This window comes from Passer domesticus, chromosome 6 (assembly GCF_036417665.1).
Source record: "Passer domesticus isolate bPasDom1 chromosome 6, bPasDom1.hap1, whole genome shotgun sequence".
NCBI lineage: Eukaryota > Metazoa > Chordata > Aves > Passeriformes > Passeridae > Passer > Passer domesticus.
The window spans coordinates 14284807-14307598 of NC_087479.1; the positions used below are offsets into that span (position 1 = coordinate 14284807).

The 22792-nt window shown below is 34.5% G+C and overlaps 1 protein-coding gene across 3 annotated transcripts in view; it reads left to right on the forward strand.

Moving 5' to 3' along the window:
- The window catches only part of ATG2B (autophagy related 2B), a 44425-nt gene that overhangs the window by 3834 nt on the left and 17799 nt on the right, over nucleotides 1–22792 (forward strand). For 2 of the 3 annotated variants that reach the window (XM_064423455.1, XM_064423453.1), the window contains exons 2-26: nucleotides 118–280; nucleotides 2079–2231; nucleotides 3196–3298; nucleotides 4180–4342; nucleotides 4822–5001; nucleotides 5944–6044; nucleotides 7054–7232; nucleotides 7885–8039; nucleotides 8710–8821; nucleotides 8959–9220; nucleotides 10079–10229; nucleotides 10753–10845; nucleotides 11014–11202; nucleotides 12459–12732; nucleotides 13827–13932; nucleotides 14994–15186; nucleotides 15352–15494; nucleotides 16551–16708; nucleotides 16965–17137; nucleotides 17415–17565; nucleotides 18403–18602; nucleotides 19391–19471; nucleotides 21116–21222; nucleotides 21481–21573; nucleotides 22366–22436. In XM_064423455.1, coding sequence (XP_064279525.1) covers nucleotides 118–280; nucleotides 2079–2231; nucleotides 3196–3298; nucleotides 4180–4342; nucleotides 4822–5001; nucleotides 5944–6044; nucleotides 7054–7232; nucleotides 7885–8039; nucleotides 8710–8821; nucleotides 8959–9220; nucleotides 10079–10229; nucleotides 10753–10845; nucleotides 11014–11202; nucleotides 12459–12732; nucleotides 13827–13932; nucleotides 14994–15186; nucleotides 15352–15494; nucleotides 16551–16708; nucleotides 16965–17137; nucleotides 17415–17565; nucleotides 18403–18602; nucleotides 19391–19471; nucleotides 21116–21222; nucleotides 21481–21573; nucleotides 22366–22436 — 3754 coding nt within the window. The remainder of the gene's footprint in view (nucleotides 1–117; nucleotides 281–2078; nucleotides 2232–3195; nucleotides 3299–4179; nucleotides 4343–4821; nucleotides 5002–5943; nucleotides 6045–7053; nucleotides 7233–7884; nucleotides 8040–8709; nucleotides 8822–8958; nucleotides 9221–10078; nucleotides 10230–10752; nucleotides 10846–11013; nucleotides 11203–12458; nucleotides 12733–13826; nucleotides 13933–14993; nucleotides 15187–15351; nucleotides 15495–16550; nucleotides 16709–16964; nucleotides 17138–17414; nucleotides 17566–18402; nucleotides 18603–19390; nucleotides 19472–21115; nucleotides 21223–21480; nucleotides 21574–22365; nucleotides 22437–22792) is intronic. The other variant, XM_064423454.1, reaches the window with a different exon arrangement.

Here is a 22792-nt window from a genome sequence, read left to right on the forward strand (position 1 = left end):
TGTGTGAGTATAATTAATTTTCTAGTAGCTTCAAAGTGTTTTTATTTGTTAGATGCAAAATTATGGATGTGATTAAAAAAAGTTATGATTTTTAATTTTTATTTTATTGTTTTCTAGTGTCTTAATGAGATCCTGGAGTCTGCTGATGCACCTCTGGAAGTCACAGATGGATTTATCCAATCAATTTCTTTGTCTGTCCCGTGGGGGTCGTTGCTGCAGGATAACTGTGCATTAGAAGTAAAAGGATTAGAGATGGTCTTCAGGCCGAGACCAAGGCTTGGTAGGCTTATTTTTTTATTTTAGAAAAGGAAATTTTTTACAGTTTTTCAGAGTCAAAAGTCTACCCTTGCTTATTTAAAATGTCATTTAGCTTCCATACATTAATGATTGAGAATTAATAAAAAAAGAAACTGTCAGGTGTTTGTCAGTTGGTTGACAGCTCAATTAGTTGTTGCTCTGTTAAATAATTTAAAATGCTTATAATATTCTTACTGTTGTATGTCTTCCAAGCTTCTTTCAGACCTATAGAAATGGCAGTGTGGGAAGGAGTTTGTGCAGTTTTTGGGTGGTGTTTGTGCAGTTCTGTGAGGCAGAGTTAGTAGTTGGCTGTTGGATGGCAGCAGGACAACAGCATGGTGTAAGATTGGGGCATGTTATGGGAGGTTTGTCTTTGTCTACTTCAGGCTAAAAGATGCATCTCTTGTATATTTAGAGAACAACAAATGCAATTTAATTGCTATTGCAGGGTGAAATAATGACTTTTAAGTACTCTAACTTCTTCATACTAACTTTGGTTATAATGCTGAGGGTTGCCTGAGTTCTTCTAGCTTGTCAAGCTCGTATCCAGATGCTTGTTACTGATCTAGTTTAGATAAATTTTTACTGGTCATCAAGCTTCCATAAATTCTGTGGAACACTTAGGTAATTTTTAGTTGTGAAAATTGTTTGAATGTCTGAAGGATTTTAATTTGGCTTCCTTCTTGTAGTGTAAAGATAGTGGAAGAAAACATCTTTTTAAACATAAGAAAAAAGAATGCGTAAACCCTATTTCTCATCTTTTGTTAGTTACCTTAAAGAATTACTTGTTTACATATACTCTACATTTCATCTGTAGTTGTTTTACTGGAATTAAGTTTTGAGCTATATTACTTTCTGATGTAAGATTATTGCTTTGAAGGAATGGTAGTATTAGGAAGAAACCTTTATTTCTTCACTTGCATCCAGTTAGTTCTCTTTGATGTACAGTGTTTTATAATAGACCAAATAGTGTAGAAAAAACCCCATGGTGCTGGTTTTATCACACATCTATAGCCACATGGAAGTTTCCAGAGCTGAATGCTTAACTGAAATGTTTTGCCTGTTTAACACGCTTGTATTTGAGCTAGTTTTATTTTTGTCTGCCTGTACTGGAGTGCGATAGTTGAATTTGATTAACTTCTCTAATCCATAGTTTTATAGTATTTGCTCACAATGGCCTTGGCATTAGCTGATAGAAATGCATTGTCAATTAAGTTAATCTGGCTGATGAAAAACTTGTTCAGCTTAATACCCGCTGTGCTCTTGGATTTTATTATGCTTTATTTACTATGTCAGGTCTGCGTTAGGCATTTAAAACATGTTTTAATGTGCTAAGATAACATTTTAAACCTTGCTTAGTGTACCTCTGTGCAGGATATGTTTCAAGAGGAATAAGAAACTTTGAAATAATTTTTAAAAATTAGATTTACTTCATTTTGCCAATTATGCCTGCAAAAACAAACCAATATAGTGAAAGAACTCCAGAAATTTTTTAATTGCTCAAATTAGTTAAACCAGTGCTGAAAATTAATTACACTGTTGATTACCTGATTTCTTGTTTTCAAATACCAGAATCTTACCAGTGCAGTCTAAACAGATTACATTCATTTTAAAGTAGTAAAGTCTATAATGAGAGATTATAACTAAATTTGTTTTTAAGTGTAACTTCTTACTAAGTTGTTGAAACTCTTTTCTGGATGTGCCGAATATATTGTGGTGTTTTGTCTTTATAGTTTCATGAAGTCTATGTTTAATTTATTAAGACTAACTTTACTCCACAGCATCTGGTTCTGAGCCCATGTATTGGTCAAGTTTTATGACCAGTAGTATGCAGCTTGCAAAAGAGTGTCTTAGCCAAAAATTGACAGATGAACAAGGAGAAGGGTCCCAGCCTTTTGAAGGACTTGAGAAATTTGCAGAAACTATTGAAACAGGTATGAATCAATTATTGAAATTTGAATTAACATCTGAGATTTAATTGTTTTATGTTGTGTCTCAGTTTTACAAAACAGCATCTCAACTGCCATAACTTGTATGACTAATTTTCACTTGTTAGCATTGCTTGTAAAATCTAAAGAGGAATGTAGGACAAGTGATCTTGATTTTGAAGTGGGGAAAAAAGCCCCATTTATTTCTTAAAGTATTTGTATACTTCCCTCCAAACTGTTTTTAAGGGCAAGTTGGTGTTTGTTTTCACAGAATAAATCCAGCTAAATCTGTGTCTGAGGGATTGATAACATGTCTTAGTTTTGGAGATGGCTCTGTAATTCATCAATTGCTAGCAGTGATACTGTTGAAGTAGAAATGGAAAACGTTTCTTCAGCTGTGTCTGTGCAAAGCTGACCTGTTATGTTGTATGAATGTCCATAATCACACTATGTTGGTAGAAGCACTTCAGAAACTGTTTTTTGTTGGAGGTGGTTTTTCTAAGTGCACAAAACTAAGAGTTTATGACTGCATTATGTGGTGGAGAACCTTGTGCAGAAATGTGTGAGCTAAGGGAAATGTTTAAAATCCCATCTGGAGATGGAATTACTCAGTCCAGGTAGCATGCTGCTGCAGCACTGCTTGATAGTTCAGATATGGTGCACAATGAAGATGTTACTTTCCTTGAGGATCATCCACACTGAGCTACAGGAAAACTTGATTTGAACTGTCACTTGCTCAAATGTCTGAGCCTTAGAGAGCAGTTGTATGCTATGGATATACATACATATTGGTTATGTAATAGGAGTTTATATTGTCTGTTGAACTCTATCTTATTGAACTCAATTGATAATTTCCACTGAAATAAATATTGAGAGCTTAAAATGAGAGACCGTTTAATATGGTTACAAAAGTAATCATTTGGTAACTTAATAGTCTACACTGTATTTTTTTTTTGTTTTCCCTTTTAAGTTCTAAGAAGAGTGAAAGTTACCTTTTTGGATACTGTGTTACGAATAGAACATGTGCCGGAAAACTCTAAAAGTGGAACTGCACTTGAAATCAGAGTTGAAAGGTAATTTTAATTTTTTTTTTCCTAAATCTGTGGATTTTTTTCCCTAAGGGACTTCTTGCCATTTCCTGTAAAATACATTTTACTCATACACACAAGTTCTTAGTATACAGTTAGACATTTGCCCCTGAGCACCTTTTTTATAATGTTTGTGAGCATTGTCTTCACTCAGATTCCACTTTAGCATGTTTATGCTAAAGTTATTTAACCATCAAGTTAAAAGAGTTGTGTTTTTTCCCAATATACATTTTCATCTACTTCTACAGTTAATGAATAACATTTCTCAGACATTCAACAGTCAGTGTATATTGTTGGCCAGTCAGGCTATGTATACAATTAGAAAGGGAAGTGACCCTTTTGAGTAAGATACTTTAAATAATTTTAGAAAAAAAGGTATAGTCCTGAAAAAAAATCCAAAGCCCTGAAAGAATTTAGGTTCTTTGTGAGCTTTCAAAACAGCCCGTGTAAATTCTGTAATTACTTTGAACATGTATGTGTTCTTAATGTAGATTTTTTTCAACCTGTGGGAGAATGTAATCATACTTGCTTGCAGAATATTGAGATCAGTATCAAATAAAACTGATGCTTATTCAGAATTGCTAATGAAATATATTTAGTTTTAAACATTTATAAGCTTCAGGTTATTGTGTTCTCTGGAGTATGTTCACATTGGAAGCACGTCTTGGTTTTCTAGTGGTGTCCCATAGAGAAGTTAAGATTTCCACCCATTCCCAGAGAGTGGTGGATTTTCATTTCATGACAGTGAACAGCACTGTAAAAGTATGAAGAGAGAGACCATGTACAAACTTAAAGGTTAAAAGGCACAAGAGAAGTAACAATTTGTATGCACCCACTGTCTTAATTTCCTTTCTTTTGCCTCCCAGAACTATGTACTGTGATGAAACTGCAGATGAGTGCTCTGGAATTAATGTTCATCAGCCCACAGCTTTTGCTCACAAATTACTGCAGCTCTCAGGTGTCTCTTTCTATTGGGATGAGTTTCCTGCATCAGCAAAGTCCTCCCCAGTGTGTTCAGCTACACAGCTGGTAAAAATAAATACATTATATAAGGATGTAAATTGATGAAAGAATAGATTGTTATGCTAATATATTACATTAATTCTGAAGGATACAGGAGTTGAACTTGTACTTAAATCTGTGTTTGGGAAGTTTTATAATCAGTTCCTGTTGATTTTGAGGAGTGGCAAGGAAATGGACTTGAGGACTGAGTAGAAATTAGGATGTATTGTGCTGGAATGTGGTTGCAACTTTAAGAACTAGAAATTTAAGGACCCTACAATTCACTGTTCTGTGGAAACTTGCTCTTTTTTTTTCAAAGGTGTAATGCTTCACATTCTATGTGCTTTGTTTTTTCACAGTTACCTATACGTGTTTTTAAAGCCTTGATCACATTTATAGTTTATAAAGTGATTATTTGTGTGATAGGCTTATTTTAAATTATTGTTTTGCATTTTTTTCCTAAGAAATGGGATACATTCTTATTCCTTTATCTGTAACTTTTTAAGGCAATGGAACCAAAGCTTTCGCCTAGCTGGAATCCAAAAATCACTTATGAGCCACATCCACAATTAACAAGAAACTTGCCAGAAATTACTCCTTCTGACCCTGTACAGATCTGTAAGCTGATTGGTAGAATGGAGTTAAGCCTAACGTTAAAACAAAATGAAGTGCTTCCTGGAGCTAAGGTTAGTCATGCTTTCCTGGTGTCTAACTAAATGAGTAGTTCTGTAGAATTATTTTTTTCTAGTACATATGAAGAAGGTGTAATATTCTCAGGGGAACAGAATTGCAATAGTTTTCATGTTGATTCCTTATGTTCTAACCTAATAAATATATATAAAAAAACTTCTTTATGGTAGTCAGATGAGTCAGGGCACACTGAAATTTGTTAAATGAGAATTCCTGTGTTAGAGAGACTGAATTTAAGTGTTCACAAAGCAAGTAGACATGGTAGTGAGTATATAAGTAAAGCTGTGTAATGTATTCCCCATCTCTGCAGTTTTTAAATTGGCTGTTGACCTGTTTTGTATAATGTACCATATTTTATAGAAAGCATAAAGTTTCTGCTGTGGTAGAGAAGGATTTTTTTTATGTCCAGCAATTTCTAGTCCATCTTTAATTGTTCTTGTTTATTCAGTTAAGAGTCCTTGAAAAGTAAAATAACATTTCCTTGGTGTGAAATAGAGAAATGCTGCCAATTTCAAAAGTATTAATATACAAAACAGAAGACCTTTTATTGTTTTAAGGTCTATTTCAAAAGGTACTTACTTGAATACCTAATAAGGTGGTTACTTGAATACCTAATAAGAAAAACTAACTTTGTTTTTTATTACTTTGGGAATTATTAAAGAAAAAAAAAACAGATTAATGGAATTATTGATTTTTTTTCTGTTATGAAATTGTGTATTTATTTTAAGCTGATAGTCAATGACACATCTGCATTAATCCTGCCAAGCTACAGGTTGGAAGAAACACAAAATTATGTTTCTCGTTGTTTTATAGAAGATACTGGTATAATGACTGTATTCTTCCCACTATAAAAATCTATTATCCAAATAACACATTCAAGTAAAGTAAAGAAAAATTCCTTGAGTGTTCTTGACAATATTATTTTCTTTTCTTTTTAGTTGGATATAGATGGACAAATAGATTCTGTACATCTGTTTCTGTCACCAAGGCAGGTTCATCTTCTATTGGACATGGTAGCAGCTATTGCTGGACCAGGCAAGTATTACAAGAAACAAAAAAAAAATTTTGCAAGATAAAAATGTTTCCTCAGTTGAAAAAAAATTGTGATGGTACATTATTGAGAACTTTTATCTGATATTAGTAAAATGCTTTATAGCTGCTGTGAGTTAGCACTATGATTATTTTTTTTGTTTTCAATTGCAAATTGTACATCTAGTAATGAAAAAAAAACCCCAACAAATAAGGCTTGACACATGACTGTATAATAATACAAGAAATGAGGAAATTCTAGGTGGAGAAAACCAGGAGACCGAACAAATTCTGGTTCTTGCAGTTTCTGTTTCACAAGAGGAACTTCACTTCTCTGTCCTATGTTATGGTGGCAGGCACAGAAAATATAGAACAGACTGTAATTGAGTTTGTTTGTCTGTATTTGTGAAGAAGTAAAAGCAGTGTTTCAGTTACTGCAGTAGAAGTATGAGAGTGTTTGGGTTTATTCCCCTCACTATTTTATGTAACAACACTTGTTAGGGTAAATAATTTGTTTGAAAGATATGTCATCTCCTGGGTGGGTGCTTAATATTCTTCTAATATTGATATACTTGTGTTATTGGACATGTTCATTGTTTTTGGACAACTGGGGAAGTATTACATACAATTTCCCAGGTTTTCTTCAGACCTGAAACTTTAATAATGCCTTAATAGTAAAACCTTTAAGAAGTTGTGGCCTTAGTCCCCAAAGCTGACTGAGAAATGTATGTATATTATATGCTAACACGCTGCATATATAACCTTGAAATGTTTCCATCATCTGTGAAGTTAATAAATGCTAGGAAGAGAGTAATCTGTATGTGAACAAATAAAACCTCCAAACCAACAAAATGCACAAATACACACATCTCATATATAATAGACATGTATATAACCACACATGCAAATGTATATGTATACACCAATGATCCATTTTCAGATTAATTTTTGAATTTTATTAGGGATACAGTTAAGGAAATTACAGTAGGATTTCTGTCCATTTTTTTGAATTCAGAGAGTCTGAGCAGGATGGAACTGTCAAATAAAGATAGGAAGAACCGGCCCATGCAACAGGAGGATGAGTATCGGATTCAGATGGAGCTGAAACGATATTTGAGGAAAGAGTCTTTGTCTGCAGGAGCATCATCTGAACAAAGCTTCTATGAGACAGAGAGTGCCAGAACGCCTTCTAGTCGTGGCAAGTATAAAAGATGATGCAAATAACCTGTGGTTAAGATTGTTTAAATTGATTGTTCATCTTTTCATCTTACCAATTTATGTATTGAAACAAGTTTGACCTGAAGTAATTATATGCCATTAATTGTAAAGTTCAGTAAAAATTTAACTAGTTTAGGTATCAGGCTGGACTTGATTCAGTATTTCCTTAAAATTGTTCTGTTTATGTTAATGTGAAACATGCTGAAAACACATACAGCATGACATCTTTTCAAATGTGTGGTTGAGGAAATTACATCTAGAATAATAGTTGTATTTATGTGATTTTATGTGAATACTTTTTTGCTAATTATTTTTAATGTGAAATACTTTGATTTGTCAAAAGGAGAATGTATCAATTTATAGAAGTTATACCAGCTTGAATATGAAAATGAGAGATTTAACTGTTCTAATATTCATGAGGTTTTTTTCTCTCTTGATTTTTATTTAAATGTCTCTCCATAGACTCTCCTAGTTTAATGTCAAGAAAACTTGGAACTTCTGTAAATTATGTGTTTAGCTGGTTATTCTGTCTAACAGTTATGACTTTAGACTTAAGAATACATTTCTGTTAGAAATAAAGGGGTTTTTTAAAATTAGTAAATAGCTCTTTATTATCTGTGGTTCTCTACTAGAGGAAGAAGTTTTCTTCTCAATGGCTGAAATGGACATGTCCCACAGCCTTTCTTCCCTTCCACCTCTTGGAGATCCTCCAACCATGGATCTAGACTTGTCTTTAACCAGTACATACACAACTACACCAGCAGGCTCTCCACTGAGCACTACAGTGGTATAGTATTAACTGCATTTGGAATCTTCTAGAAATTAACACTTCTGCCTGAATCTGTTGCATAATTGCTACATTCTTTACAATGTCAGGAACTGTTGCAAAATTCTAGAACAATTTAAATGTTTAGAGCTGATAGTATTCCTTTTCTGCTGTGGAAATGGTATTGGAATTATTCTCATTTAGGAAATGTGTTTTCAAATGCCTTGAAGCTTATATAGGATGCTTCATGATTTATTTTCCTTTTAATTACTGCATGTGTGCCACCTGGTTTTCTTTTAAAATAGACTACACAGGCAGTGTTGTACGAAATTGTAGTATTAAATTTTTCCTCAAACAGTATAAAAGCTATGCTGTTGTTATCACCAACTTTCCCAAATGTGGTGTACCTAATGTTTCCCTTGATGAAAACTGTGGAGAGCAGCTGTAGAACTAGAAAATGTATGCTCATGAGGAGTGCAACTTTAGCCTTAAAAACCTGTGGAATTAAAAAGCATATCTTGAAATAAAGCATACCTGCATTGAAAGTTGAGCACTAATTCTCCATGACATAGCATGCCATTGTTTGTTTATGCATGTTGGAGTTTTGTGGTGATTTACCTCATTATTTATGTTTGATCTAATGTGTAACAATGCTTTGCAAATTTAAGATCATATATATTTTTTGTTTTAGCTGCAACCGACTTGGGGTGATTTTCTTGATCGTAACAAACAAGAATTGCAGCCTCCAAGAGGTTCCTCGCTAACAGCCAATATGGTTCACCAGACTTCCATAAGAAGGACATGTAAGTAACAACAGATAGATGATTATGAAAATGAATTGTTAAGCAGCAAATTGGTAAAAAGAAATGAAAATCAAAAGTAAGATGATTTTATAACTGTTATTGCTGAAAAATTACGTGAACTTAATTTTGTATTTCAGCTATTCCATCCAGATCTGTTTCTGTGGATGAATCCAGACCTGAGCTACTTTTTAGACTGGCAGTTGGAACTTTCTCAGTGTCTGTACTTCATATTGACCCTTTACCCCCACCTGAAAGTTCACTGAACCTTAACCCATTGACACCAATGGCTCGGGATTTCTTTGCCCGAATAGAAAAGATTGAGCCAGTTAAGTTTTCAACAGAAGATTTTCTGTCCTTCCGAGAAGTATTTGCAGCAGCTTGTTCTCATGATCACCTTAGGTATAACTTTGCTTATTAATAAATATAAGTAACAAAAATATATTTTAAGTAAATTTGAATAAAGTAAGTTTATTTCCATAGGAATTGTGTCACTTAATATTTGAATTGCTTTAGACTTCTTTATTAATTTCAAAATAGTCTTGAATTTTGACATCTGTTGTCCAAGACGTCTTTTAAAAAAAAATTGAAACAGAAGAAGAAACAACAATAAACACTAAAACCATCTAGCTTTTTAATAGACTAATGAAATTAGGTACAGTTTCTATGACAGAAGCCTAGAGAGTCAAGAATAATTAAGTAAATATCTTTTTTAGAAATAGCTGTGTTTTACAGAAGTGTTGTTATTCCAATGTAGTGATTACTGCTTGAAGGAGCTTAGGGTTTTACTTAGTGCAAAATGTGATACCAGTAGGGATAAAGCCTAAGTGAGAACAAGATAATAAAGTCAGGCAACAGTCTTTTTTTGCCTTTTACCATCCCAGTACAGTGTATGAAGTAAAATATTTAAGGGTATATATATTTTCTTACCTTATATATGTAGTTTATACTTTGTGAGACATTTGACTTCATTGTCTACCTAAGGATGTTAGTTTTATATGAACTGCACCTCAAATTAGATGCCTAAAATGTTGTTTACAAATTTCTCTATGCTGACCATTGTTGATTATGTAACATGAGCCTCATTGTCTGTTGCTCAATCTGTTATAATTCGATATTTTCATGTATTTGGAGAAATTATGGTGTTTTAATGATTTTAAAATTATTATAGTGATCCTTTCTTACCTACTTAAGTCTTGACTTTTTATAATTTTTAGTGATTTATACTACTTTTAATAATTATTAATTTTAATAATCTAGGTTTATAGGTACTGGCATCAAAGTGTCTTATGAGCAAAGACAAAGGACTGCCTCACGAAGTTTTAGTACTGACTTATCCATTGGTGACATGGAGTTCCTGGAATGCCTTTTTTCTACTGACTCTCATTCCATGCAGCCTCACTATACAGAGGTATGTTAAAAATAAAGGGAGTTCCATAAAAAAGAGATGTTAATTGTATAACTGAGAATGCTAGATTTTAAGATTGTTGTAATTTAAATGTTTCATAATGTTTTTCATTTTTTTAAATATGGTACAGTTTTAAGATAAAACTTACGTTTTAATTCTGAGCTGACATAGTGAACCCAACTTCTGTCATACCTGACAGGAACAGCACCAAGTAGCCAAACTTGGTTAGTTACTTCTTAAATATGCTTAACATGGTTTGGGCATTAGTTTTTTGAAAATATTCTAAGCAATGGAGTTGAGCAATGCAAAGGTTTCTTGTGGTGGTGATTATTCTTGCAGCTCTTGTAATGGTCAGATATCCAGTAGGTAGCTGAACATGTAGATTGAGTAAACAGTTGAGCTGGGGCTCTGTTCACTGACTTCAGTGTGGGGTTACCTGTCTGTTCTAGGGAAAATGTCATATATATTTTCCTGTGGCAACTCCTTCCTATTTATTAAACATTTTGAACTTTTTTTTTTCCTGAAGCTGCTGACATTTCATTCTGAAGAAAGAAATGATTCTCATTCTATGCCATGCCTTCAGCTGCATTATAAGCATTTAGATAATAGAGGACCTCAGGTAAGGTGGGAGATGAAAATGACTAAGTTTCTGTAGAATTACCTTTGTCTAATTTGGTTCATTTGAACAGAAAATTGACTGTAAAACAGAGTTCTTAACTCCTACTTATTATAATTTGTTTCACTGTGTTGTGTTGAAGATTTTAGTGTTTTTTCTCTCTCTTTTCAGGGTAGTCAAGGGAGACTCAGCTCTGTTCCACAGAAAGCAGAGTTACAAATAAAGTTAAGTCCAGTGTTTTGTGAGCTGGATATTAGTATTGTAGACAGATTAAATTCCTTACTTCAACCCCAGAAACTAACTACAGTGGAGATGATGGCATCTCACATGTATGCTTCTTACAATAAGCACATAAGTCTGGTAAGTTTAAAGTGAAATTGATTAAGAAACTTGCTGGGGATCTTTGCAGGAGGAAGTCAGGGTGACTGCTAGTTCTGATTGATTTTTGGTGGCTGAGGTGCTTTTTTTTTTAGTGTGAGAGGTTTTTTTGTTTGGTTGGTTGACTGGGGTTTGTTTGGTTTTTCCAACTTCTGACAGTTTCATTTTGCATTCAGTGATTGTGTGCTTGAAAACAGACCAAAAGACAGTGGTAGACGCTTCAAAAACTGCATAAGTTCTCAGCTTCTTTGAAGGAAGGAGAACTGGGCAAAAAAGAGTAATCTTGACTGACTTCTCATCCCTAATCTGTCCCATCATGCTCTCTAGCAGCTGATATAAAGTGTTGCTAACAATTCCACTTCTGTGTTGAAATCTTTAGTTGTCACAATCAGCCTAGCTGCCTCTGCTGTGTATTAACTTGCTTTTGGGTAGGTGACAGAGAGAATAGGAGGTTTATGCATTGCATTCTAGTAATCTGGGACCAACAGAAAGAAATTGAAGCTTATTTGCCTTGGTTTGGGTTATTACAATAGCATTAAACGTAAAGACTTTTCTTAAAATACTTGAGGAATGATTAATGCATTTAACTGATTTTCTGCACAGCAACAAAAATCTTTATATAATTTTATTGCTGCATTTACTGATTACGGAAAAATCAACTTTCAAAACTATTTAAGAGACTGCTAAAATTGTAAGACATCAGTTATTTCTGTAAATATAATTGTCTTGCAAGTTTGATTCCTTTCAATAATCAGCAAAAGGGGGATGGTATGAAGGACATGACAGTGACAGGAGCTGGACACCCTGACTTCCTGAAGGGGACAAATACACATGATAGTAATTCCTATTTCTTCAACAGCAGCAGTTTTTAAACAAGTGTCACATGCCAAGTGAGACATGGTATTTCCTAACTGCAGCTGAATATTGTTCGGTACTCTCACCATCTAATTTAAGAGGAAAAAAATTGCAAAAATAACAGTTCTTTTTAAAGATTGCTGATCTCTGCAAAAACCTGACTTCTAAGTAGAATCTTTATGACACCAATAATAGAAAAATATCCAAAGAACAGTTGCAGTCAGTCTTGATGTGTTTTTTCTGTGATATATAAATAATATTTTTCATGTTCAGATACTATATCATCAAAAGCTTTCCCCATAGTCACTTTTAATGCTATTTTCTCTAATTCAGTGGGTTTTTAAATTCATTTTGGTTTGTCTTTTGTTTTTTGGTTCTTTTAGCATAAAGCATTTACTGAAGTTTTTCTGGATGACTCACATACTCCTGCAAACTGTAGAGTTTCAGTTCAAGTCACTGCCCCAGCATTAAAACTCTCTGTTCGCTTCCCAATACCTGATCTACGGTCAGATCAGGAAAGAGGACCATGGTTTAAGAAATCACTTCAGAAGGAGATTCTTCATCTTGAATTTACAGATATGGAATTTAAAACTGAATTTATAGGAGGGTCGACTCCAGAACAAGTTAAATTAGAGCTTACCTTTAAAGAGCTAACTGGTAAGAATGTTAATATATTATATTCAGAAGTCCTTTTTAATTTTTCTAGGTACTGTGTAGTTCAGAAAAAGGTCCTCTGATATCGAGTAACCCAGGGAGTGTCTTTCCACCTGAATTTTGGAGTAGATATGATACCTCTACTGTAATTCTGTGTTCTGTACTAAATACCAACGTAAGTCCAAGCAATACCACTAGGAGGAGAGGCTGTGTGTCCAGTTCTGAAAGACAAGGAGCTCCTGCAGAGGGTCCAGTGGAGACCATGAAGCTAGTGAGGGGTCTGAAGCATCTTTATTATGAAGAGAGGCTGCAGGAGCTGGGCCTGATCAGTCTGGAGAAGGCTGAGAGGGAAATCTCATAAGTATGTAAATATCTCAAAGACAGGTGCCAAGAGGATGGTGCCAGACTCTCTTCAGTGGTGCCCAGAGGCAGGATGAGGAACAATGGCCATAAACTGAAACACAAGAGGTTTCACATTAACATGAGGAAGAACTTCTATGCATTGAGGGTGGCTGAGCACTGGAACAGGTGCCCAGGGAGGTTGTGGAGTCTCTCTGTCTGGAGACATTGAGAATCCACCTTGGATGAGTTCCTGTGTAACCTGCTGTAGGCAGAAAGCTTGGGCTAGTTAATATCCAGCAGTCCTTTTCAACCCTGAAAGTGCTGTGATGCCAAGACTGATTTCCTAAATTACTGTCATTGAAAAAATTTAATAATTTCATGCCTCTGGTATCTTTCAAAATAAAAAAAATCTGTGAGACTGGTTTATTTTTGCAATCTTCTCTGCTGACTCATTTTGTGTACTTAATCAAGGTTGTGACAAAATACAGTGATGCTATAAATATAAATGCTGGTATCTATGCATTGGAAGCATCTGATTTTCTAACTATTGCTAGGTAAAAATAATGTGAAGTAATTTCTCTTTCTAAAAGTTAATATTACATTTTTGGAAGAAGGGATGAAAAAAATTTGACTAAGTAGCTTAGTAAGTAGCATTGGCAAGTTAGTCTTGTATGACTCCAACCTGAGGAGTGGCTAACCTGAAGTTAGCAGTTGTCATTCATCTGTTAATTTCTAAAAAATCTCTTTCTGTTCAGGTTCATTTGAAGAAGATAATGCAGAAACACCAGTAAAATTTTTTCAGGTGTCAGGTGGCACAGATGGAGATATAACATCATCATCAGACAATTTTGACTGGCCTCGGTAAAATAAATTTTCATATGTTTAATGAGGATTGATTAAATATTTATTAAGCACTGTTGTTTTTCTAATTTTAATCCAGAATGCCTGTATGGTAAATGATTGAAAATAATTTGCAAAGAAAGAACATGTAACTATTAAAAAGACTCCAAGAATTTATAAAAATCCCCTGGAACTTCTACATGCGAAATAATGAAATACGGTTTTTAATGTATAATGACTTCTGCATGGACTTGAGTAAATTTCACTGAAAGTTGGGTAAATGATTAGAGACTTGAAACTTTTTCCCATTTTCTTTTTACTTTATCTTTTCTCCTGCATTCATGACTGGATACCAAACCACCCACCCTAGTTGAATTTTGCCTCAAAATAATATAAGCCATAAGAATAGTACGAATAATTATATTGTGATTGCACTATTGCATCTTATATCACAGGCGAGGCAATACAGTACTTCAGGCTTACTGAAGAGAAGGACCTGGTAGCTAAAGCATGTAATAAGATGTTTAAAGAGGTAATTTTAGATTTGGTACAGAATTTTCTGTGTACATTGTTTGGCCCAAAATTCAGTGGCTTTCTGACAGTAAGTTTATGTGGACATTTTTTCTTTTATAATGCCACAAATAAAATTTTCTATAACATTGTTTACATGTAAGAAGCTACACCATGCAGTAGAGCATTTTTAATAGCTGTTAATGGTCTAGTGAAGCAAGTTCTATTTTGGGAGAGTGCTTGTTTTTTTTTTTTTTATTTTGGGAGAGACTTTTCTTATGTCACCTGTATGATCACCTGATGGAGTTGAAAAAAAAATGTTAATACTTTCTTTCACCTGATGTTTCACCCATGTCCCTTTGTGTATGTAAGTTAGTTTTTTTCTTAGTAGTATTGTTTTGGGTAATAAAATATGTTATTATCTAATAAAAAAGTCCCGGGAATTTTGAGTTATTTAGTCTATGTGTATTTAATGGCAAGCCAGTAGAACTAGTGGACATGTGACAGAGCATAAATATAAACATTTTGAGCATCTCTTGATGGAGTATTCTGCTTAACTTCTCCCATGTCAGGATTGTATTGAAAATAAACCCTCTGGCTGTGCACTCTATTCTGGAAAGGATAGCAGCTGAGGAGGAAGAAGGTGATAATAACTTCCAAGAGGAAGAAGAAGGAGGGTCTCATTCTTTGAAGGATGTCTGCGATATTAGAAGACCAGAGCCTTCTCCATTTTCTTCTCGTAGGGTCATGTTTGAAAATGAAGAGGTACTATGAAATTTTGTTACTGCTTTGTGGTTATGATAGAAAAAATGAATACAGTTTCACTACTTTACATGCAGCTTCTGGCTCCTACTTTTGGTTTTGTTTTGGGTTTTTTTTTTGGTCGTGTTTTTTTCTTTAACTTAAGAATTTTTTTCTTTTTTCTTTCAGATGGTGATGCCAGGAGATGTAGTTGAAATGACTGAGTTTCAGGATAAAACAATCAGCAATTCTCATTATGTGCTGGAACTGACATTACCAAACATTCACTTAACACTACCAAACAAAAGCTTTTATGAAAAACTTTACAACAGGCAAGTATAATTGTTTTGCTTGATTATCATGACCTGTACTCTCAGTTCTGTGTCACTTTTGATAAAAGCAGTTGTCTAAGCAGGTATAGCAGGAACTCATTTGTATAGTTTATTTAAAAACACAAATTGCTATATAAATATTTTTCCAAGTTAACATGACACCATTGTGTCATGCACCTGATCAGTGCTATGACAGATTTTGTGAACAAAGGGTGAAGCTAAATAATCTTTGGCTCTCAGTGAACACTTTGTTCAGATCTCTGTGCAATTTTTCATTTTTCTCTAATATTTCTGATGTTTTCTTTAAACAGATATTATACTTTAGAAACTTGCGCTTAATTTTATTCTTTCCATCTAAAAATCTAGAGCTTGCAAGGCAGTCAGGAAAAAAACCCCTAATCCAGTTTTGTAAGGTTCACGAAGATTTATGAAAATATAGAGATAGTGAGCCAAATTTATGGGTGGGTGTTCATTTATTTCTGTTAGTTTGCTGTCTGAAAACCAGCAAAATACTACTAGATTGTTACTGTACTGTGCAAATATGCAAGAGAAATGCTGATCTATTTTAGTCTCTAGTAGATAGTACTTCGAGTATTTTCACTTCCAAAGTGACAAAGCAGAACCTTCCATTGAATATTTTGTTGGAATACTTCTGTACTGAATGTCACATATGTCTTTACCCTGACAGACACACTCACTTGAAATCAAAAGAATGAATGTCTCCTGCAACTTAGTTGAAAATTGATGTGATCAAAATAGGGGTTTCTCAACTCCCCCTCCAGCCTACTGAGCTAATAGATAGCTACTTATAAAGGATTTTGTGTCACTATCACATGTTAGACTTTGATATGTGCATACCATAATTACAGAATGAAAGTTACTTTCATTTTTTATTTCTTATACTCATGAATATATTATTGTTTCTTGTACTCATGAACTTTTTCTCTATTTGCTTATGGAATCTGGAATTTTATATAAAGTCTGCAAAGGAATTATGCTTGACTGACTTAATACAAAATGGGAATATTTTGTGTAATGATAATGTATTTTTTCTAGGATCAGCAATGATTTATTGTTGTGGGAACCCACAGCTCCATCTCCTGTAGAAACATTTGAAAACCTTTCTTACGGTGTTGGACTATCTGTGGCCAGCCAGCTCATCAACACCTTCAGTAAAGACAGCTTTAGTCAATTTAAATCTGCAGTTCATTATGGTAATACACTTAATAAATTATCTAGAACTATAGTATTTTAGAAGTGTAATTGGCTGAAGTGATTAAGGTATTAGTGGAAAGATTTTGTAAACTTATGGGAAAACATAAAACCAAGGGGAAAAAAAAAGGTAGATTACTGTTGAATTGGGTAAAATAAGTGTGAAATTGAATTGCATTACCAATGGAGAAACAGTGAGTTATTGGCATAATGTGTGTACTAGCTAGAGAATGAGTTGTACTTCATTTTATCTTTTAGATGATGAAAGTGGATCTGAGGAAGAAACACTACAGTATTATTCCACTGTTGATCCAAACTATCGTTCACGCAGAAGGAAAAAGCTTGACTCACAGAATAAGAACTCACAAAGCTTTCTGTCTGTTCTGCTAAATGTGACACATGGATTAGTATCAATATTCACAGATGTAAAGGTAAGGCACTGGGGCTGGAGCCAGGTTTTTGTTGTTTTGACCATGGGTCTCCTTCATGCTGTATGTACTTATCTGTTTTAACAGTAATTCTGTAATCTTTATGCTACTATAACTAGGCAGTAATGCAACACAGTATTTGGCAAATTGTGTACTTTGCTTCATGTGAGATGCAAGCAGGAAAGCATGTATTGGCAGCAAGTGTTGTGTTAGTTTAGACTGCCTAAATGCAGCAAATTGTCAGCAAACAATAATTTTATCATTTCTCTTCTTCCTTCAGCAGGATGATGGAAATACAGTGGAAGGAAAATATGGTGAATTTTGGTTTGAGTTCAACGGTGGTTCCCTTTTCAGTGTGACTAAATATGAAGGCTTTGAGGACAGACACTATGTTTGTCTCCATTCTAGCAGCCTCAATTTATATCATCAAGGTAGGGGTGGGATTGAGGTGGCTTTGGGACCAAATTTGAAGTTAACTAAGCTTCAGTCTTCTTAGGGAAAAGGCTGTATTTTTTTGTCTTTTCTCTCGTAGTGTCATTTGGCACAATGAATGTAATTTATGGCTAATGTTTCTAAATGCTACAGTAATGCAACTTCCTTATAACTGTATTTAGTTACAGTTTAGCTCCAACTTTCCATATAACTGCTGGTCTTAAGAGATATTGTGATCCTCTGGCAAAATAGCTGCACAGCCTATTCTTTACTATGAAAATGCACTCTTCCTAATGTCATTGGTTTTTTAAATGAAAAAACTACAGGTTACCAGTGGCTGCTCTGTTTTTCCTCAGTAGCTGGTTGTTGTCCACAAGTGAAGGATTTTGGCTGTGTCATTTGTCTATGTCTGGTAACTCCATGTAGTTAAACCTTTGAAGGTTTCCCCATCAGATGCTTGTGAATCAGCGGTTCTCATGTTTCAGTGGAAGGCTTAGTTATTGTATGTTTAGACATTAGCATGGCACTATCTCATAAAATGAAGAGGAAATACATGTTCTTCCATGTAATCTGTAGGAGATTTCTGTCCTTTATTTCAACTTTGCTATTTTGTTGGGCAAATAAAAAACTCAATCCCTAACAGACACGTTGAAGATTATAGCTAGAACTGTGGTTTTAAATATTGAATCACCCATAACCTTCCCTTCACAGTTCTTGGTTGTGCATGACTAACTTTGGTAATTAAAATAATTACGTAGGCATTAAGCATAAAAAGGATTTTCCTTCACACTTCATCAGTAACAGCTTTGGTAATTCATTCCAAAATCTCTTTGCAGGTTTGGTAGATGGAGTTGTCCCTTCCTCTGAAGTACGACTGCCCAGCACAATACGTCCCCATTGGTTAGAGCCTACTATTTGTTTTTCTGAAGAGGATGGTCTTAGTAGGACTACTTCAGATGGTGTAGGAGTGGATAGTCCAAGTATGCTGACTGTTGCAGTCAAAATCCAATCAGATAAAATAGAGAGCAATACAAAGGTTTGTGTTATTTGTTATATAATTTTTATGAGTTGAGTTATCTCAGTTATATGGAAGCATCTAGATAGGGAGTTAGAAGGGTTATAGATGAAGAAGCCATATAGTTCTCAGACATTCATTTTCAAATGACAACTTTCTGTTAGAATCTTGGGTGGATTATAAAATTTAAGCAGCAGTCTAATTTACTAATTCTTCCAATGCTTCACTTTACTGATCATGCTATTTCTTTACAAAATGCATTTTTTGAATAGTTGACATTTTTTGTTTTTGTTGAGTTTCTCTGCTGTTAAAACAGGCAAGAACAAATACAGAATTACAATGCAGTTAACTAGCAGTGTCATCTAATAGGCAGCCTTTGCTTACCTATTTGGAATGGGACTGGTAAATGACAGTAGCATTCATTAGTGCGGCTGTAAGAGGACCTCTTAGCTGGCATAGTGGTGACAAACAGGTTGGTTGAGTTATCTAAAGAAAGGTTCTGCAGACCAGCAAAGTGTTGTGGGGGTTGTCTCACATGTGATCTACTTCAGGTTGGTACTCCTGGTAATTTCAGCTGTATTCTAGAGTAAATGTGTAGGCAGCCTGCCTTCCTACCACCACCACCAAGCCACCATTTCTGCACTGTCCTGTTACAAAAAGTATGATATTGTGTTATCCAGGGTTTCTGTATTGGAAAGCAGAAAACACCTGGAGATGTTTGGGAGCAGAAGGGTGACAGAGTTTCATAATCTAGATGTGAAATAGTTACATGTTTCATGTAAGCCAAGTCATGCAACTTTGTTGTGCAGGAATTTCTGGTGGCTGTTGGACTACGAGGAGCCACACTTCAGCACCGTGTGTTGCCTTCAGGTTTAAGCTGGCATGAACAGGTCAGGTTGCTACTGTTTTCTTGACTACATCTTCAATTTCAGTCTCATTGCCTTAACTGTCAAACTAAATCATGATTGAAAATCTTGATGTTAGGCTGTGCTGTATTATCATACTCTGCTCTTGAAAGTGTTCTTCTTTATTCCTGTTTCTTTGAGATCATTGACAGATGATAATCTTACATTTAAATTATTTCTTGTCTATTCACTTGGTAGTGTTCCTCTCATCATCCTAACTTTCTGCCCATAACATGTCAGGGAGTTTCTTGGCAGGGTTTACTTCATTCTGTTGGGTTTTGGGTTTTGTTTAAAAATCAGATAAAAAATCTCAGTAGTGCAATATTATTCAAGTACCTAAATAATCCTTAAGTTAAAAATACCCTCAAAACAAGCAAATATGTTATTTGCAGTACTGAAAGCATTTCTGTATTTTTCCCTTCTGCTCACTATCCCTCAAGTCTCATTTCTCAGTTGTATATTTCCTGTTTTGTATTGCTGGAAAAGCAGCACTGGAGGATTTTGGAGAGGCAGTGAGCAGCAGTTTACATAAACACTTGTGAATGAGAAGGGCTGTAGTCATAGGTGTGGATGCAGAGGTAGAGCACAGCAGACAGTGCTGGAAACCCTTGATCTGTGTGTATGCACGAGGCAAAACATGCCATTATCACAGGAGCAGTGTCATTGCATGTACCTGCCCCATGCTGGATTACAGACAGTAACCCTTGACACTCAGTCTGCTCCTGTTCATCCTCCAGTCTGTATAATATGCTGATTTTTACATGCATTGTTACTGTACAACTGTGTGGAGCTGAACTTGGGGCTTTAGGCTCTGCTGTGCTGTTACTTTTTCCTCAGCATAATATTGTCATGGTTTGTGTAGCCTGCTTTACACCATGTTGCTGTTTTTACTCTGTGAAATGTTTCTCAAGTAGCATTTCCAAGTGCATCACAGGCAATCTTTTTTGGAGGGGGAGAGATCAAATAAAAAATTGTCCAAAGAGGTAGTTAGAAGAAAAAATTAAAAGACTAGCAGTGATGGTATGCCTCAGGCCTGGAATATTTTAAGAACTTCTGTAGTGTAACATGTTTGAGAGGGAACTATCACACATCTTACAGAGGAGGATAGCAGCTAGTTTTATGGGGTAGTACATGAAAAAGCTGTTTATACTATGAATGTGCACATGGTTCTGAGTGTATTTCCCATATCCAGCCCTCAAGAAACACTTGAGGATAACTTGAGCAATGTAGAGTTAACTAAAAGTTAACTTTTCAGAGAGAGAGCAAGGAAAATGCAAACACTGTAATAACAGCTGTAAAGAGGGATGAATAAGACTGTATTTGGGCAGTGTCTTAAAAATGCATTGTGAAACAAGGAGCCACTGGAGCGTATGTGGATTGATCTTTTCCATACCTTTGAAGCTGCAGTTTTTATGGGGTTTTTTTTGTGTTGTTTACATTCCATGCTTCTCTCTAATAAAATATTGAGTAAGCATCTTTAAATATTTGTGGCTGTTCACACCTTTTCCTTCTACTAACCTAACATTTTATTGTCATACCTGCGACAGATTTTCTTTTTTGCTCTTCTGTGATGTGTAGTTATTTGTTAATTTAACAATATTGAAGTATTAATATGTTTGCGATTTTTAGATTTTATATTTTCTGAATATTTCTGATGAGCCTGTTCTGGGATATAGTCCTCCAGCTACAATTACAACTTTTCATGTACATCTGTGGAGTTGTGCTCTTGATTACAGGTAAGTAAAATGAAAATGTCACTTGACACTACAGCTGTATACTCAGTCTTCAAGAATGTTCAAGTTTCCATACTATAAATAATAGTTATTTAGGTACTTTGGAAAAAATACTTAACAGTGATCCCTTAACTAGAAGGAATTTAAAAGAGGATATGACTTGCTTAGGTCTGGGAAGATCGAGTTAGGTAATCTAGAAGGCTTTGAGTGAACTTCCAAGTAGGTACAGAGCACTAATTTGTTTTTCCAATTTGTTTTTAGGCCCTTGTTTTTGCCAGTCAGATCTCTACTTACTGTTGAAACTTTCAGCATTTCCAGCAGTGTTGCAGTAGATAAATCCTCTTCTACTCTCAGGTATAATTTAATTATGAATCATGCAAGCTCCTGTAAAACTTGTAATGCCTGTCTGCTTTTTTGACCTCAGAAGTTTTCATGTTGTATAAATGATCACACTGGTTTCCATCTTTTGAAATAGACTTTGCTCACATGCAATCCTTCTGTTTTATTAGGTTAAATAATTTTGTTTATTTATACTTTTTAGTTGGATTGCTTCCTTTAACAACAAGCAATTCTGCATTTTTAATAAGATTGCAATATCCTGAAATGAAGTTATGTCTATTTTATGAATTAGTAAGACCTTAAGATTTCTTATAATTTGCTACTTGACAACAGTGTTTTAACTAATTGAATATTTAATGACTAGTGAAAATATCTGTAACTTCTAATAATTTTCTTGCGACTTCAGTTGACTGTTTTACCTGTTCTTTTGTGAAATGTCTACCGAGTTGATTATTTTTAGTGATAAAAGCTTCTAAGTGTTCTTTGAAATAAATGTTCTGTTAACTTTATTTAGAGAAAAAAGACAAAAATATAAATGAATGTTAAGGCATTATTTCTTATTCTAGGAAGGATCAAATATATAAATTGAAACGTAAAAAATATATAATTAGCAATGGGAAAAATATGTAGAGTGGTTAATTGTTGATAGATTTGAAAATTATGAAAGGTTAAAGTGAAGAGTTTGAATTTAAGATATGCTTGGTATATTTGTGTTTTAAAATATTTTTATATACTAATTTCTTTTGACTTAATAATTGTGCAGCATTTCTGTAAGCATTTTTATTTCATCTTGGTTTTGTTTCTTAGGATAATTTTAGATGAAGCTGCTTTGCATTTGTCTGACAAGTGCAACACTGTCATGGTGAACCTCCATAGAGGTAAGGATGGTTTAGATGTGACTAATCAATTGCAGAGCCTAAAGAAACAAAATTCAGGCATGTTCAGCATATGTAAAGGTTATTGAAGAAGAGTACTGAGGAGATAAGAAGCAGCAAGTAGAGTATGAGAGAATAGTGCAATATTGATAAAAATCTGAGTGCTCTGGCTTGGATTTGTGAATCTAGAAGTATGTCAGAGAAAAACATCTTGTAATTCCTCTAGATCTTGTTACAGTTTAATAATGGGTATTTGAGAAAGCACATTTTTAAAAATCTGGAGTGTCATAGAAATTTTCTTAGAAAAGAGGTCTCATGAGATAGATATTTTAAATAGTTGAACTTGAAAGGTGCTATAT